Source organism: Nannospalax galili, unplaced genomic scaffold, assembly GCF_000622305.1.
Source record: "Nannospalax galili isolate Female #2095 unplaced genomic scaffold, S.galili_v1.0 scaffold875, whole genome shotgun sequence".
Taxonomy (NCBI): Eukaryota; Metazoa; Chordata; class Mammalia; order Rodentia; family Spalacidae; genus Nannospalax; species Nannospalax galili.
The window spans coordinates 2,709,593-2,725,814 of record NW_008337059.1 but is presented as its reverse complement, the minus strand read 5'-3'; the positions used below and the strand labels follow the sequence as shown (position 1 = coordinate 2,725,814).

The 16,222-nt window shown below is 40.8% G+C and overlaps 1 protein-coding gene across 1 annotated transcript in view; it reads right to left on the bottom strand.

Moving 5' to 3' along the window:
- The window catches only part of Arhgap19 (Rho GTPase activating protein 19), a 67,538-nt gene that overhangs the window by 38,079 nt on the left and 13,237 nt on the right, over positions 1-16,222 (bottom strand). Inside the window, exons 2-5 of the mRNA XM_029563045.1 lie at positions 7,019-7,284; positions 5,239-5,319; positions 4,010-4,219; positions 1,203-1,429 (exon numbers count right to left, since the gene is read on the bottom strand). Coding sequence (XP_029418905.1) covers positions 1,203-1,429; positions 4,010-4,219; positions 5,239-5,319; positions 7,019-7,284 — 784 coding nt within the window. The remainder of the gene's footprint in view (positions 1-1,202; positions 1,430-4,009; positions 4,220-5,238; positions 5,320-7,018; positions 7,285-16,222) is intronic.

Genomic DNA, 16,222 nt, shown 5'->3' with positions numbered 1-16,222 from the left:
CATGATGGAGACATACAGGGCAGGGATTATTGCAGCCTCAGGAATATGTTCTGGGTTCATAACAGGCCCAGGAAATATTTGTGGAGTATACGAGTTAATCTTGGGCACTCTATGGTTTAGCCTGTGTTCCAAAGAAACAGTGTTGTGGCCATGTTGGTTACAACTAGTAATGCATGGCTGTATTTTTAAGGTAAGAGTGTGTTTATTTTATTTATTTATTTTTTTAATGTGTATTGCCTGCATGTAGGTAAGTGCACCTGTGTCATGCAATGCCCTCGGAGGACAGAAGAGGCAGTTGGATCCCCGGGAACTGGAGTTACAGACAGTTGTTAGCTGCCATGTGGGTGCTGGGATTCGAACCCAGGTCTTCTGCAAAAACAATCAGTGTTCTTAACCGCTGAGCTATCTCTCCAGCCCCCTTTTTTCATTTCTGATCATTTCAAAAATCTTTTATGAGTTAACTATAACATATCTATTTCTATTGTCTTTCCAACAACTTATGAGATAATTGGTAACAACCACTATATGCCTAGTTAACATAGAAAGGATAAGGCAACAGGTAACATTAGTGACTTAAGCTTTCAACCCAGGTATGCTGGCTCACAATCCCACCATAGCATAAAACTTATACTATGAATAGGCAGGAATCTGTGTGTCTAGGTCCAACATTTGCTTATTTTTTTTGTAAGCCACTGATAAGTCTCAGTAAGAAGCACATTCAGCTTTATGAAAGAAATCTAACTGTATGGGAAATAAAAATGTTCGAACAGTTAGGACTGCTCTGTCATCTCATATAAAGCCTAGTGACCATATCCCATAAGCTCACATCATTCTGTCCTAAATCTTCAGAAATTTGAATTGATTCTTCAATCTTTAAAAATTAATTTCATTTTCCAAGGAGAATTCCTATTAAGAAAGAATTCATACTGGCTAACAAAAACAAGCATTGCAGCTTCTTTAGTAGCTATAAGTTTCCACAGAGACTTTCCACTAACAAGTGCCAGAGACTGATTTATAAATAATTTAGATTACAGGAACCAGGTTCCTCAGTTTTGATGACTCTTGAGTGAACTAATAAAACAAGTTCCTAACCTCATAAAGATGAAGACTGGACCTTGGACCCTTAATAACCTCCCTAGTGTACAGTGTACAGAAGGGACCCAGCCCAGGAAAACCTCTTAACTCTTCCCCTCAATGCTCACATTTTTTGGCCATAAGACATGGGGTGCAAACATAAGGGCAAGGTTGTGGGCAGACATTTTATTCTTGTCTTGCTTCTTTGCTGTCTGATATAGGAGATCAAGCAGTAACTTCAGCAGGTTACGATTGGGTGGAGGGAGGATGAGAAAGAGCAACTGCAGAGCTTCGATCTGCCGCTCCTTATCTGGTATACTGGTCTTATTTCCTTTATCATCAAACTGCATCAAATCTTGAAAACAAAAGAAATTATTGGAAAGGAAGGAAAACTATCAGCAAGAAAAATCAATGCTATTACTATTATTCTCCCCTTTCTTCACCACTGAAGAAGGAGAAGGAATAAAAGAACCAAGTGTAAATGAAATTCAAGAATGTTAACACCTTAAGAAGGTCCTAAGTATCAGCACTGTTTTTAAAAGCTAACCTATATATATTTTTAAGGTTTCTTTGCCAATATCTGTTATTGTCAGTGTTTTTGATCCTAGTAGATCTGAAATGGTATTTTATGGTTTTTGACTTACACTGTTTTTCTTTTTAAAAAAATTAGTTTTGATTGTTTTTTTATTTAATGTGTAGGAGTATTTTGCCTGCATGCATGTAAGTGTATCGTGTTGTGTGAATCCCGCAGAGGCCAGAAGAGGGCATTGGAGTCCCTGGTACTGGAGTTATGGATGGTTGTTGGCCACCATATGGGTGCTGAGAATTGAATCTGGATCTTCTAGAGAAGAGCAGTCCATGTTCTTAGCTGCTGAACTCTCTCTCCAGTTCCATATTTTCTTTTTCTTTTCTTTCTTTCTTTTTTTTTGATTTATTTTTATTTTGTGTGTATGGATGTTATGTTTGTATGTATGCAAGTGCCCCAGATAATCGGAATTTTAAAGAATACCAATAACCACTTGAAGTTAATTCATACAGACTAAAAAATGATCACTTAAAACACTAAAAAGCATTTTAAGATATTTAGTTTCAGTAGTAATTTCAGGTTTAGGAATGTCAGGGAATATCTCTAGAAAAGTTCCTTGTAGATATGAAAGTGAAAACAAAAAAATGTCTTCCAGTTATCAGCAAAGCATATCAAAAGCTGTAACTGTAACACCTTCCTATGTTCTTAAGTTACAGTGAGTCACAAGCAGTGAAGTGGAAGATGCCAAACACTGCACCGAAATGAAGAACTCAACAAGGCAAATAAAACAGACACGTTACACATTCACACAGTAATTTCAGTATTTTCTAAACCTTTTTCAAAGATCTAAAGCCTTAATTCTCCAAAATTTTAATTGTGAAATTACATGCATACTAGGAATATCTATTCATTTTTATCATCAAAATTACCAAAGAAAGTGACTTAAAGATCCAGCTGCTGTGGCTCAATGATGGCAGGATGCCCGTTTAGCACATGCAAGGCCTGGGCTCCACCCCAGCCCCAAACCAAACAAAACCAAACTACACATCATACTAGATGCTTTAAAATTCAATTTGTTTTTTTATTTTTATCTATTATTTATTTATTATTGTGTATGCTATTTGAGTGTGGGCACATGCATACCATAGTACACATGTGGAAGTCAGAGGACAACTTTGGTAGAGTCAGTCCTCTCCCTCCACCTTATGTAGGTTCCAGGGATTGAACTCAGGTCATCAGGCTTGCATGGCAAGTGCTTTTCTCACTAAGTCATCTCTCGAGCCCAAAGCTAGCTTTTTAAAAACCATGTGGTAAAAATTATTCAAAAGAAAAAAAACTTAGGGCTAAAGAGATGACTGTGGTTAAGAGCGTGCACTGCTCTTGCAACGGAACCAAGTTTCGTTCCCAGCTCCCATCTCTGGCAGCTCACAACCACCTAGAACTCCAGCTCCAGGGGAATCCAATGTCTCTAGTCTCTGCGGGTACTGACACTCATATGTGCATATCCACACAAAGACTCACACACATACACATAATTAAAAATAAATCTTTTTTAAAAAGAAAAAAAAAACTTTTATGGCTGGGTGTGATGGAGCACGCCTTTAGTCCCAGCACTCAGGAGGCCGAGGCAGGCAGGATTTCTGTGAATTTGAGGCCAACCTGGTCTACATAGTGAGTTCCAGGTCAGCTGGGGCTACAGGGAGACCCTGTCTCAAAAAGAGCCCCCCCCCCCAAAAAAAACCTTTTCTTTTTCTTAAAGAAACAATAAGCCAGACATGGTGCTCTGCACTTGGGAGGCCAAGGCAGGAAAACTTAAGAGTTCCTGGACTAAATAGCGAGACCTTATCTCATAGAGAGAGGAGGGAGAAAGGGAAGAAAAGAGAAATGGAGGGAGGGACAGAGAAGAGAGAGAAAGAAACAAAGAAGAAATGCTCAGGGGTGGAAAACTAGGCCCGAATTTTGATGCTGTGTTTACTTAGAGCCTATGGCAGCATAACAGCTGTGCAATTTAAGAATGAATTCTCTACCACATAGATATGAATGAGGAGACTGTGAGCTAAAATAGAACATTCTCCAACATACACTAAGTGAAAAAAGCAAACCACAGAACAATGTGTGTAATACTCAACCAGGACATGAACAGGAGAAAAGAGTGCATCTAAGTAGTATACAAACCCTCCTGGAAGGCTGTGTTAGAAAGCACAGCACTGGCTGTCTCTGGAAAGAACCATGTACTAGGAACAGGGCAAGGAGAAGCCTATCATTGCATATACATGGAACTTTCTCAATTTTGAACCATGTGAATATACAGTCTACTCAAAAGACAATACTTTTAAAAGAACAGCACTTGGGAGACAGAAGCTGGTGGATCAAAATAATTTCCATCTCTTTCTCACTTTCTATACTTACCAGCAATTTTGAGGTGTGCGTGGAAATGTTTGTGGGTCAGCAGGGGCTCCGGTAACTCTCCAAGAAACATCTTTAGGAGGGTGGCAACATCATTTGAGTGAAACTCTCCTGATTCCAAGTCAATATCAGTTCCATTATTGAGAGCATCCTTCAAAAGCTGTTGTCGGATACTGTTGCCTGGGACTCTAAACAAACCCTCTACTCGCAGGTCTGCTTAGTGTGTACATGCCAAAAGAAAACAAAAGAGAAGTCATGACTAATGTACACAGTATAAACACCTCTTTTCCCTTCATAAACCTTTTAGAACACCCTTTAAAAAGTAGGTGTGCCGCGGGTGTGGTGGTGCATGCCTTTGATCCCAGCACTCAGGAGGCAGAGGCAGGCAGGATCTCTGTAAGTTCAAGGCCAGCCTGGTCTACATAGTGAATTCCAGGCCAGCTGGGGCTACAGGGGTACCCTGTCTCAAAAACAAGACCAAAAGAAAAAAAAAAGTAGGTGTGCCAATTTTCCTAAGGCAGTTTGGAGCATATTTGGGCCCTGAGCACCTAGAGCTCACTCAAACTGCGATGGTCCTGCCAAGTCACTGACCCTCCCCTGAGGTATATATGAAAACCATGACAAGGGTGCACTTGCATACATGCAGGCAATACACTCATAAACATAAAATAAAAATAAAATTTAAAACACTGAAATGGAGGTTTTGGGGAACTGGCCGAGTAGCATGCTTGCCTAGCATGCACAAGGCCCCAGGTTCAATCCCCAACACTAGGGAGGAAAACAGGAGTTCAAGGCCAGCCTCAGGCTACAGAGAATTGGAGATCAGCCTGGGTTCCACAGACCCTGTCTCAAATAGCAAACAAAAAAACTGAAATGGAAATTAGATGAAAAGTGTATGTTAATCATAGAATTCTGAAGATGAGAATACAATATTTCCTTGAATAAATGTCATAATTCTTTAGGGACAAGGAATTCTTCCAAAATTGTCTGAGTTAGGATGTAAATATAATTTCATAGACATTATCTAATTTTTTTATATCTTTGAAAGGATAAAGCAAATCGATGAGTGGTACAAAGTTCAAAAGTAAAGAGACTTTAAAATCTGCCACCTGAAATTATTAATCAGTTTCATTGCTGATAGTTCATTGGTAACTACTAATTGATCAGCCAGCTCTCAATGGAAAACTGACAATTCATTAAACAAAGAACACTGAAGCATCAAGGAGTCTTACTTTTGTGCAGATATTCGATCAGTTGATATATTTGGGCAATGCCTTCCTCCGTCAGTGGGGATCCAAATACTACTCCTTTTTCTGAAAAAACATGGTAGGACTGGGCTAGATTTCACACAATAGTATAAAACCATCATTGTAAAAGACTTTTTTTCTACATTTATTTATTTGTGTGTGTTGAGAAGGGTGGGCAGAGCACACTTGTGGAGGTCAAAGGGCTTGTGGAGGTTGGTTTTCTCCTTCCACCATGTGGGTCCTAGGGATCAAACTCAGGCCATCAGGCTTTGGCAGCAGTGTCTTTACCCAGTGAGCCAACTGCCTAGCCCCATAATCACCATTTTAAAATCACTCAAAGCTGGGCAATGTGACACATGCCTTTAATACCCATACTCTGGAAGCCAACGCAGATGGATCTCTATGGGATCAAGGCCAGCCTGGTCGCCATAGCAAGTTCCAGGCCAGCTGGGGTTACAGGGAGACCCTGTCTCAAAAAGAAAAATACATTGCATACATGTCCAAAATTCTCAAATAAAATGAGTATACATATACATATATGCACACAAAGTAGAGCTATAACATTTCTAGGAAGGCTTTTTGGGGATGATTATAGGAACCTGATTTATCAAAGCATTCATTTGTATGAAAATATTTGAGAAGTACTGCAATTAAAAAAATGTTAAGGCCAGGCGTGGTGGTGCACGCCTTTAATCCCAGCACTTGGGAGGCAGAGGCAGGTGGATCTCTGTGAGTTCAAGGCCAGCCTGGTCTACATATTGAGTTCCAGGACAGCTGGAGCTATAGGGAGACCCTGTCTCAAAAAGACACCCCCCCGCCCCCCCCAAAAAAAATGTTCAGGAGCCAGGTGTGGTGACACATGCCTTTAATCTCAGTAGAGGCAAAGGCAAGTGATTTACATAGCAGGTTCCAGGCCAGCCAGGGCTATAGAGTAAGACCTTGTCTCAAAAGAAAGGTAAGTTCAGTTCAGGGGTCAAGGATGTAATGGCAAAGAGCTTGCCTAGCACAGATGAAGCCCTGAGTTCAAGTCCCAGCAGTGAAAAAAAAAAAAGTTTCTTTAATTTTAAAAATTCTTCAGGCTTCCTTGATTGTACTATCCTACTATATAACTTTATTTTGTTTTTTAATACCATTTTAAAAATGCACAGGGGTGCATTCCTGTAATCTCATCTATTCTAAATGCTAAGGCAAGAAGATCACTTGAGTTCAGAAGTTTGAGACCAGCCTAGGCAAGAGAGCAAGACACTGTCTCAAAAACAAACAAAAAATAATCACCTGGAAACCATTACTTTACAGTTTTCACAGGGCATGAGCAGTAAATGTCCCAATAACCTCCTAAACTAATTGAGCCATCTCTCAGGCACTGAATATATTGTCTTTCTCCTCTCCTTCCCTCCCTTCCTGTCCTTTTCCTCCCCTCCCCTCCTGCCCTTTCTCCTCCTCTCTCTCCCTTTCTTCTTTCTTTGACAGGGTCTCAAAATGTGTCCAGGCTAGTCTCAAACTTCAGCTCCTCCTCCCTAAGCCTTCCAAGTGCTGGAATTACAGGCCTGCACCATCATGCCAGGCTTAATTATTTCCTCATCTAGGCAGTTTTATAATTATTACTATTTCTCAAGAGTCTACTAATGAAAATGATAAAAACAACACACACAAAAAAGCTTTAGGATAATTACAAGTCCCCAGTGAATGTGTAAATGTTAAGCACAAAGCCTAAAAGTCCAATCAACAGCTAAGACCCACTACCCTTCAGATCCACAAGTCCTACCCTTCCGCTTGAGAGACATAAGAGACCGGAAGAATCCTGCTGCCGGGCCAGCCCCACCAGGCAACTTAAGTTCCACTTCTCCCATCAGCTGAGCCAACTCAGTTCCAGGTAAATCAATAAGCCTTGTGATATTGCTGACCACCAACTCAGTGAACATCTCAGGTTTCTCATGTCGGAGTTTCTCCACAAAAAAGTCAGGATTGAAGATAATAGGCTGACCTCGAAGGGAAGAATCATTGCAAATGACAAAACTGCAGATGGCATCACTGAAAAAAATGAAATAGAAGAATCTTTGGAAGGATCATGTTGTGTTTCTTACATTGTGTTCTATGGGCTCTCTGGTTCCTGAATCAACACACAGGCAGAGGTTTCCTAACAATCAGCTTCCTGTAACTGAAGCAGCTGGTCTTGAATTCTGTTCTTGGTCTTACCATGTAGACCAAGATGGCCTGGAACTGAGAGCTATCCACCCGCCTCTGCCTCCCAGGTGCTGGGACTAAAGGTGTGTTGTCACCCCACCCAGCTGGATTCTGTTCTTTATAGCCAAAAAGTTTTCACAGAACAAAACAGCTATATAAAAATATGTATTCATTCAGATTTAGAGCAGTTTGACCTATTTGTTTATTCTCTTATTTATTTAGTGGCCCCTTGTACAAGCTAGGCAAGTGCTCTCTGCCATTGTACTATAGCTCCAAGCCCAATTGTACTTTAAAATCTTTCAATTCTGGATGCCTGACTCAGGCATCAACTAAGTCTAGCTTTTGCTCAGAAAGGTTCTTCTCTCTAGGATCCCTGATCTTCATCTGACTATACTCCTAGCAAAGCTCCTTGGGCTACCAGAAATACTGTCTTCCCTGTTCCTTGTTTCTCAGTGCCTCACTACTAGATCCCTTTTTACTCCCAATATATGTTAGTTTTAAGAACTCTATTGTTGGGCCAGCAAGATGGCTCAGTGGATAAAAGTGCCATCAAGGCTGACAACCTGACTTTGATCCCCAGGTCCCACCCACATGGTAGAAAGAGATCTCTCTCTCTCTCTCTCTCTCTCTCTCTCTCTCTCTCTCTCGCTCACACACACACACACACACACACACACACACACACACACACAATGTAAACAAAACTTTAAAATAAGTTTTAGGTGCTGGAGCCATGACTCAGCAGTTAAGAGCGCTTGCTCTTCTTGAGGACCAGGGTTCAGTTCCCAACATTCACATGAGGCAGCTTACCATCCACCTACGACTCCAGTTCCAGGGCGATATGATACCCCGTCTGGCCTCTGCAGACACTGCATGCACATGGTACACATACATACATTCATGCACTCACATATACACAATAAAAATAAACCGTTTTACAAATAAACAGAGCTTGATGTGATGGCACACACCTTCTTTTATTTATTTATTTATTTTAATTTTTTTTGAGACAGGGTAGGTCCCTGTGGCCCCAGCTGGCCTGGAACTCACTATATAGACCAGGCTGGCCTGGAACTCACAGAGATCTGCCTGCCTCTGCCTCTTGAGTGCTGGGATTACAGGCATGCACTACCACAACCAGCCTGGCATACACCTTTAATCTCAGCATTCAGAAGGCAACAGGGAGATGCTATCTCAAAATAAATAAATTTTTAAAAAGAACGCTATTGTTGGGCATGGTGGTACATGCCTATAATATCAGCTCTCAGGAAACTAAGCAGAAAGATTGGGAGTTCAAGACAAGCCTGGGCTACATAGTAAGACCTTGACTCAAAAAATAATAACTATTATTATTAAACTAAATTAAACTAAAAAAATTTTATTACTCCATCTTTTATAATAGACACATCATTGTTTGTACTCATCATCAGTTAACTCTAATGGCTTGTTCTCTTATCATAAACATGGTCATCTATTATATAACATATAAACAGATATAACAGAAATCAGAATCAAATCATATTTCAGTCAAGCAAAGCCAGACTGACCTGATTCATACAAACACCTCTACAATAAACACAATCGCAACTTTTTCTTTTTTTGGTCTTTTTGAGACAGGTTCTCCCTGTAGCCCTAGCTGACCTGAAACTCACTATGGAGACTAGGTTGGCCTTGATCTCATAGAGATCCACCAGCCTCTGTCTCCCAAGTACAGGTATAAAAGGCATGAGCCACCACACCGGCATTCACAATTACAGCTTAAAACTGTCCACAGCACCCAGAATATCAAAGTACTATTCCAAAAAAAGTAATGCCTCTAGATCTTAAATATAACCAACCAACAACACATTCTCCTAGCATGACTTTTTTTCCAGTGTTGGGACTTTTGAAATATTAGGCAAGCACTCTACCCAGCAATATTCTTAATCCTGGTTTGGTTTGGTTGGTTTTTTTTTTGGTGGGGGGGGGTTGTTTAGATTTTCTTTATTAGATTTCATTGTTGTTGCTTTGTTGAGACAGGGTCTCTCACTCACTCACTTACTGGCCTGAACTCTCTAAGTAGCCCTCCTGCCTCAGCCTCCCAAGTATTGGGCTTATAGGTATGAACCACATACCGGGCTGATAAATTTTTGTTTGTAGTACTGGGGATTAGCCCAGGACCTAGCACATGCTAGGCAACTGTTTTGCCACTAAGTTGCATCCCCAGCACAGCTGATAATTTGTAATCATATAATGAAAACAAGGCATGCATGAGTAAATTTCCAAGTCCATCTCTACTTCCTTGAAAAATTATTGCATGATTTTAACAGCCCAAATTTTCAGTTGAAGGCTATGAGATGCTAAAATGAAAACACATAGGAATTTAGGGCCAGCAGGATGGCTCAGCAAATAAACACACTTGCCATCAAGTTTTACCAACTGAGTTAGATCCCTGGGACCCAAATGATGGAAAAACAGAGCCAACTCTCAAAAACTATTCTTTGACCTCCACACAGGTATACACACACACACACACACACACACACATGCATGTGCCCACCCACATACATGCACATACAAACACACACATCTGTACAAAAAATATTTTTAAAAAAAGAAATCATTTAAGAATTTAAAACTGGGGCTAGAGAGATGACTCAGTGGTTAAGAGCACTCTTGCAGAGGACTGGGTTCAATTCTCAGCACCCACATGGTGGCTAACAACTCTAGTTCCAAGGGATCCGACACCCTCTTGTGACCTCCACAACATGGGTACACTTACACATATGACATATGCAAGCAATAAATATAAAAGAAATAAAATATTTTTTAAAGGATTTAAAACTATAAATGTATAAAAAAAAAAGCCAGGCATGGTGGCAGACGCCTTTGATCCCAGCACTTGGGAGGCAGAGGCAGGCGTTCAAAGCCAGCCTGGTCTACATAATGAGTTCCAGGCCAGCTGGGGCTACAGGGAGACTATCTCAAAGAGACCAAAAAAAATTTTAAAAAGCCAGGTGTGGTCGCATCATTTGTCTACATAGTGAGTTCCACGCTACATAGTGAGACCATGTCTCAAAATAAACAAACAACAACCTAACCCCTCCCCCCCACAAACTCTGAATGTGGGTTCTGAAGTCAAAAGTAACTAAACACAGAGAACTCAGAATGCTCGTCACCTCAATCATTTTACATACCAGGATATTTTGCCTATATAAACCTAAACATGTCAATGATTCTAAGTCAGTTATGATCAGAGGCAATTTCATTTTAACCCTTTGACAAGAGCCTCTTTTTTAGTTTCAGTTATTTCAGGTAAGAAACAAGCATCAATATGAAACTATTACTTATAATCATTGCCTAGCACCAATATGAAACTGTTAAAATCATTGCCAATGAGAAATGACCACTAAGAAGACACTAAGGAAATGTGTTAGCACAAGAAAAAAAATCATGCTATTATGTCTGAGTTAATCATTTCATGTTATTCACACCCCTTTTAAATATGCATAACTGGTTTCAGATCAAATTAGTTCTAAGATTAAAAAGATTCACTGGCATGTAAGTAACACAGTCTCATTTCTTTCCCGGCTGTGGCTGCCCCACCCAACTTCCTCCCATGATCTTCACTCTTACTATGCTACACTTTTTCTTAAGCTAATTATTTTCTAACCATTTCCTCTCTTTTTCTGAGTGGAGCTCCTGGAAGGGATCTTTGGATATAGAAATGATTTAAAAGAAAAAAATGAAAGATAAGAGTTAGAAGACAGTTGCCATCGGTTTTCTTTTAAAGTTGTCCGGGTATTACCAAGCCCACCAATCCCTTCCTAAAGAATATACACTTCCACAACACAAAACTAAGAATGTCAAGGAATATGTTTAACATAAGAGGTTTCTAGGACTAAAGAAAAAAGCATATTTAAGCAAAAACAACATCCTAGTCTACAAAATCTTAAAACTAAGTTCACTCAGTTCAAGGAAAAAGTAAATTTCTTACAGAAACGCTGAAAGCTTCTGAGGAGGCATCAGTGAATAGGAAATAGGAAAACAGCTTTCTCGTTGTGTGGCAAAGGACTTCACCCTTCCCTGCCCCAGCAACAGCCTACACAAATTCCAGGCATGTTAGAGGACACAAGGACATATTATGGGGCTTGAAAGGCAGTACTTATTAGGGGGCTCTGCACACTATTCTACAAGTAGGAACAAAACAGAAATTAAAAAAAAAAAAAACTAGTTAACCATATTTGCCAACCTATGAATGAAACTCAATAGCAGATACCCATCACTTTCTATACACTGAAGCTTATATAAAATGAAATACCACATAGGTAAGAGCATAAAAATGAGAAATTTTATAATATGTAGGGAAGGATGATCCCTACCTCATATCACACATTAAAAAAATAGTTTTCAGGCAGGGCATGGTGCACGCCTTTAATCCCAGCAGAGACAGGCAAATCTGTGTGAGTTCGAGGCCAGCCTGGTCTACATAGCAAGTTCCAGGTCAGCTGAGGCTACAGGGAGACCCTGTCTCAAAAAGACCAAAAAAAAAAAAAAAAAGTATGTGTATATTCCCACATGAGTTTATGTACACCACATATATGTGGGTGCCCATGGAGGCCAGAGAGTGTCAGATCCCCAGGAACTGGAGTTTACAGCTGATTGTGAGCCACCTACCTGATCTAGGTGCTGAGAACTGAATTCAGGTCCTCTGCAAAAACAGTAAACCATGGAGTCATCTCTCTAGCCCAACCATAGGTTATTTGAGGGTTGTTTTTGAGACAGGGTCTCACATGTAGCCCTGGCTAACCTGGAATTCAATATATGGATCAAGATGGCCTCAAACTCACAGAGATCTGCCTGCCTCTGTCCCCCAGGTACTGGGATTGAAGGCATGTACTACCACGCCCAGCTTCCAGTCATAGGTTATTAAATGAAAATTCCAGTGCCAGATATGGGATACCTCTCATTGGTCAAGGAGGTCCCAGAGTCCCCAAAACAATATAAGCTATTGCTATTGCCCTCTAGAACAAGATGATAGACCCTACTGGTGAAGATACCACATACTTTCACTTTGGTTGTAGGACATACAGAAATCAAGCTGGAATTGAGCTGGAAGCTTCCTCCCTGCAAAGTTTTCATAGTGCCAGAAGGTGCTATGCAGCCTACTGGGGGAGAAGAGTCGTCAACAGTCTTACCCAACTACAGACTTTTCATGCTACAATACTGACCTGCCAGGCGAGGTATGCCCACTGGTACAATAGTGGCATGACTCTTAGGGGTTAGTTAACCTCATCCTGACTGGATTTGAAGCCTATTCCACATGGGGTGGTCATAGGCCCTGGGGGGACGGGAGGGATCTACTACTGTTATTTTATTAATTGGACATATTGTCAAACAATCTACTTATAGTTACACTCATAGATTAGTACTGCTCTCAGTCTTGGTCAGAGAAGCTTCTTTTTGGAGTGGGTGGCGGTTAATGCAGAGATTCATAACTGGTCAAAGTGCTAAGAATAAGTGACTGTTGAGTGTGTCCAGTCCTAAAACAGGACAGCTAATATCTCATGGAACACTAAAGAGGAGGCAGAAAGAATTTAAAAGCCAAAAGCTGGGGAGGAATGCTATGAAACAGTCTTTTGGACATGACACAGTCATAGGACCATGAATTCAAAGCAGCTGTGGTTACCTGCACAAGACTTCTACATGATTGGGCCCATCAGCATTCCATCATAGATGGGAGAAAGAGTCATAAGGCCCCCTCCTCTCTAAGGAGCTACCAGTAGTTAATGCTTACTGGAGGAGGAAAAATCATTTTCTTCCATGGTATATCCACTGGTAAGTTGCCCGTGCTCCAATAAATAACCCCTTACCCATTCTCATGCAAGCAATCCTAATTAAACTCAGTGAGTCACAGAAAAAAAAGAAAAAAAGACATGAAAATAGGAGGGAACTTGCTGGGAAAAAAGGTTCCAGAAGAGTGGGATACAAAAGGGTGATAAGGGGTGGACATATTTAAAATACATTATATGCAAGTATGAAACTGTCAAAGAATTTTTTTTTAATTCCAGACAGAATAAGGATCTATAAATGGAACATCAAACTTTACAAAATAGAAAACAAGGGGCTGGAGAGATGGCTCAGTGGTTATGAGCATGTACTGCTCTCACAGAGGACCTGAGTTTGCCCTCTTCTGGCTTCTCTGGGCACTAATACTCAGTGCACATACCCCATACAAATACACATCATAAAAAATAAAAAACTTTAGAAAACAAGTGCTTGTTTTGGAAAGTTGGGGGGTTTATTGCTGTTCTAGTTAGCTTTCTATTGCTGTGATAAAACATTCTGACCAAAAACAACTTGGGGAGGACAAGGTTTATTTTAATTTACAACTCCCAGGTCACAATCCATCACTGAGGGAAGTCAGGGCAGGAACTCAAGGCAAGAACCTGGATGCAGGAACCAAAGCAAAGACCATGGAGGAACACTCCCTTCCTGACTGGCTCAGCTACTTTTCTTATACAGCTCAGGCCCACCTGCACAGGGAAGGCACCACCCACAGTGGATTGGGCCCTCCTATACTGATTAGTAATTAAGGAAATGTCCCACAGACATGCCCACAGGTCAATCTGATAGAAACAGTTCCTCAGCTGAAGTTTCTTCCCAGGCAACTCTAGTTTGTGTCACGTTGACAAAAACTAACCAGGAAGTACAATTGTTTCTTTTATTCTGTTTGTTTGTAATGCTGAGAATAGAACCCAGGGTTTCATGCATGCTACAAGCGCACTCTACCATTGAGCTACATCCCAAGCCCTGAAAGCAGTATTTAAGAATAAATTAATGGAGCTTACTGGTAGATCTCTGTGAGATAAAGGCCAGCCTGGTTTACATAGTGAGTTCCAGGCCAGCTAGGACTGCAGGGAGACCCTGACTCAAAAACGAAACAAACAAACAAAAAAAAGAATAAATTAATGTGCTGGAGAGATGGCTCAGCAGTTAAGAGCACTGACTGTTCTTGCAAAGGACCTGGGTTCGATTCCCAGCACTCACATGGCAGCTAGAAACCAAACCATCCTTAATTTCAGTTCCAAGGGAATTCAATGCCCTCTTCTGACCTCCTCCAGCATTGCACAACATAGATGCACTTACATACATACAGGCAATACACTCATACACATAAAAATAATATTTTTTTAAAAAATAATAAATTGACCAAGGTACAGAAAGTTCAGTGTAGGAAGCACAAGGACCCAGGTAGGAAGTCTAGCATTGGCTGGCAGAGGAAGACAAAGATGAAGCCAAAAATGGATGCACTTTGGAAATATAATCATTTTTTTGAACTGGCAAAATGGCTCATTGGGTAAAAGCGCCTGCCACCAAGCCAGACAGCCTGAGTTTGGTCCCCACAACCTGTGTACAAATCATCTGCATAATGACACAAACTTGTAATCCCAGCACTGAGGAGGCAGAGACTGGAAAATCCCTGGGATTCACTAGCCAGCCAATCTAGCCTAATTGGGAAACCTCAGAAAAGTTCTTCAGATATAAAAGCACAATTCCCAAAGAAAAGGTTGAAAATTTACCTACATTAAAAATTTCAGAAAAAAAAATTCAGGTGGGAGCCTGAACGTGGTGCACATATATTCACGCAGACAAAAACACTCATTCACATAAAATTAAAAATTTCAGGCCATTAATCTGTTGAAATGGTTCATCAGATAAAGGTACATACTGACATACTGACAAGTCTGACAACCTAAGTTCGAGTCCCAGAACCCACATGGTGGAGGGAGAGAACCAAGTCCTACAAGTTTGTCCTCTTACAAACACACACACACACACACACACACACAGAAATAAAATACATATTTTTAAAAAATATTTTATTATTTTTATTTTATGTGCATGAGTGTATTGCCTGCATATATGTGAGTGCACCCGTGTCATGCAATGCCATGGAGATCAGAAGAGGGCTTCAGATTCCCCTGGAACTGGAGTTAAGGACAGAATGTAGCTGCCATGTGGGTGCTGGGACTCAAACCCGAGTCTTCTGCAAGAGCAGTCAGTGCTTTTAACCGCTGAGCTAGCTCTCCAGCCCCTAAATACATGTATTTCTAATAGAATTACAATGTCTCTGCAGGAAGAAGATTTTTCTCTTGAATGGACTTTTTTGTTTTATTTGTTTTGACTTTTTGCTTCTTTTTTTTGGTTTTGGGGCTTGTTTTTTAGTTTTGTTTTTTATCCTTTTGAGACACGGTCTTCCTGTTGCCCAGCTAGCTGGTCTGGAACTCACTATTGTAGAACCCTGAGACCCTCTTCATTCACCCGCTACCCCCCAATCCCTCCAAATCCCCACTAATTGCTCTTTTAGCTTCTGTAAAATGTTTGGCTGCTGCTTTAGACATGCCTAGACATGCCCTGGCATGCCCTGACCCCCTCCTACTACCCCCCACTCCAGGAAACTATAGATTAAGCAAGCCCGGACATGAAACTGCCCTATAAGGTAAAAACAGAGACTCCTGGCCCCACAGATAACAGTCAGCACATTCCACAGCCCTGAGAATAGCACCCACCAATAAGGAACCTCCAAGGCTGCATCCTATACATCCAATCAGTTTAAAATTATGTTGGTGTGCGTGCACTCCTTGAACCAACCAAAATGTAACTTTGGTATCCCCTCCTCTCTTTGTCTAAAACCTATAAAAGTCTCCACCCTCACTTACTCTGGGCTCTCAGCATGGATCTGTTGCATTGGTGAGGTCTGAGAGCCCGAGCTTAAACCCGAATAAACCATAAACCTTGCTTT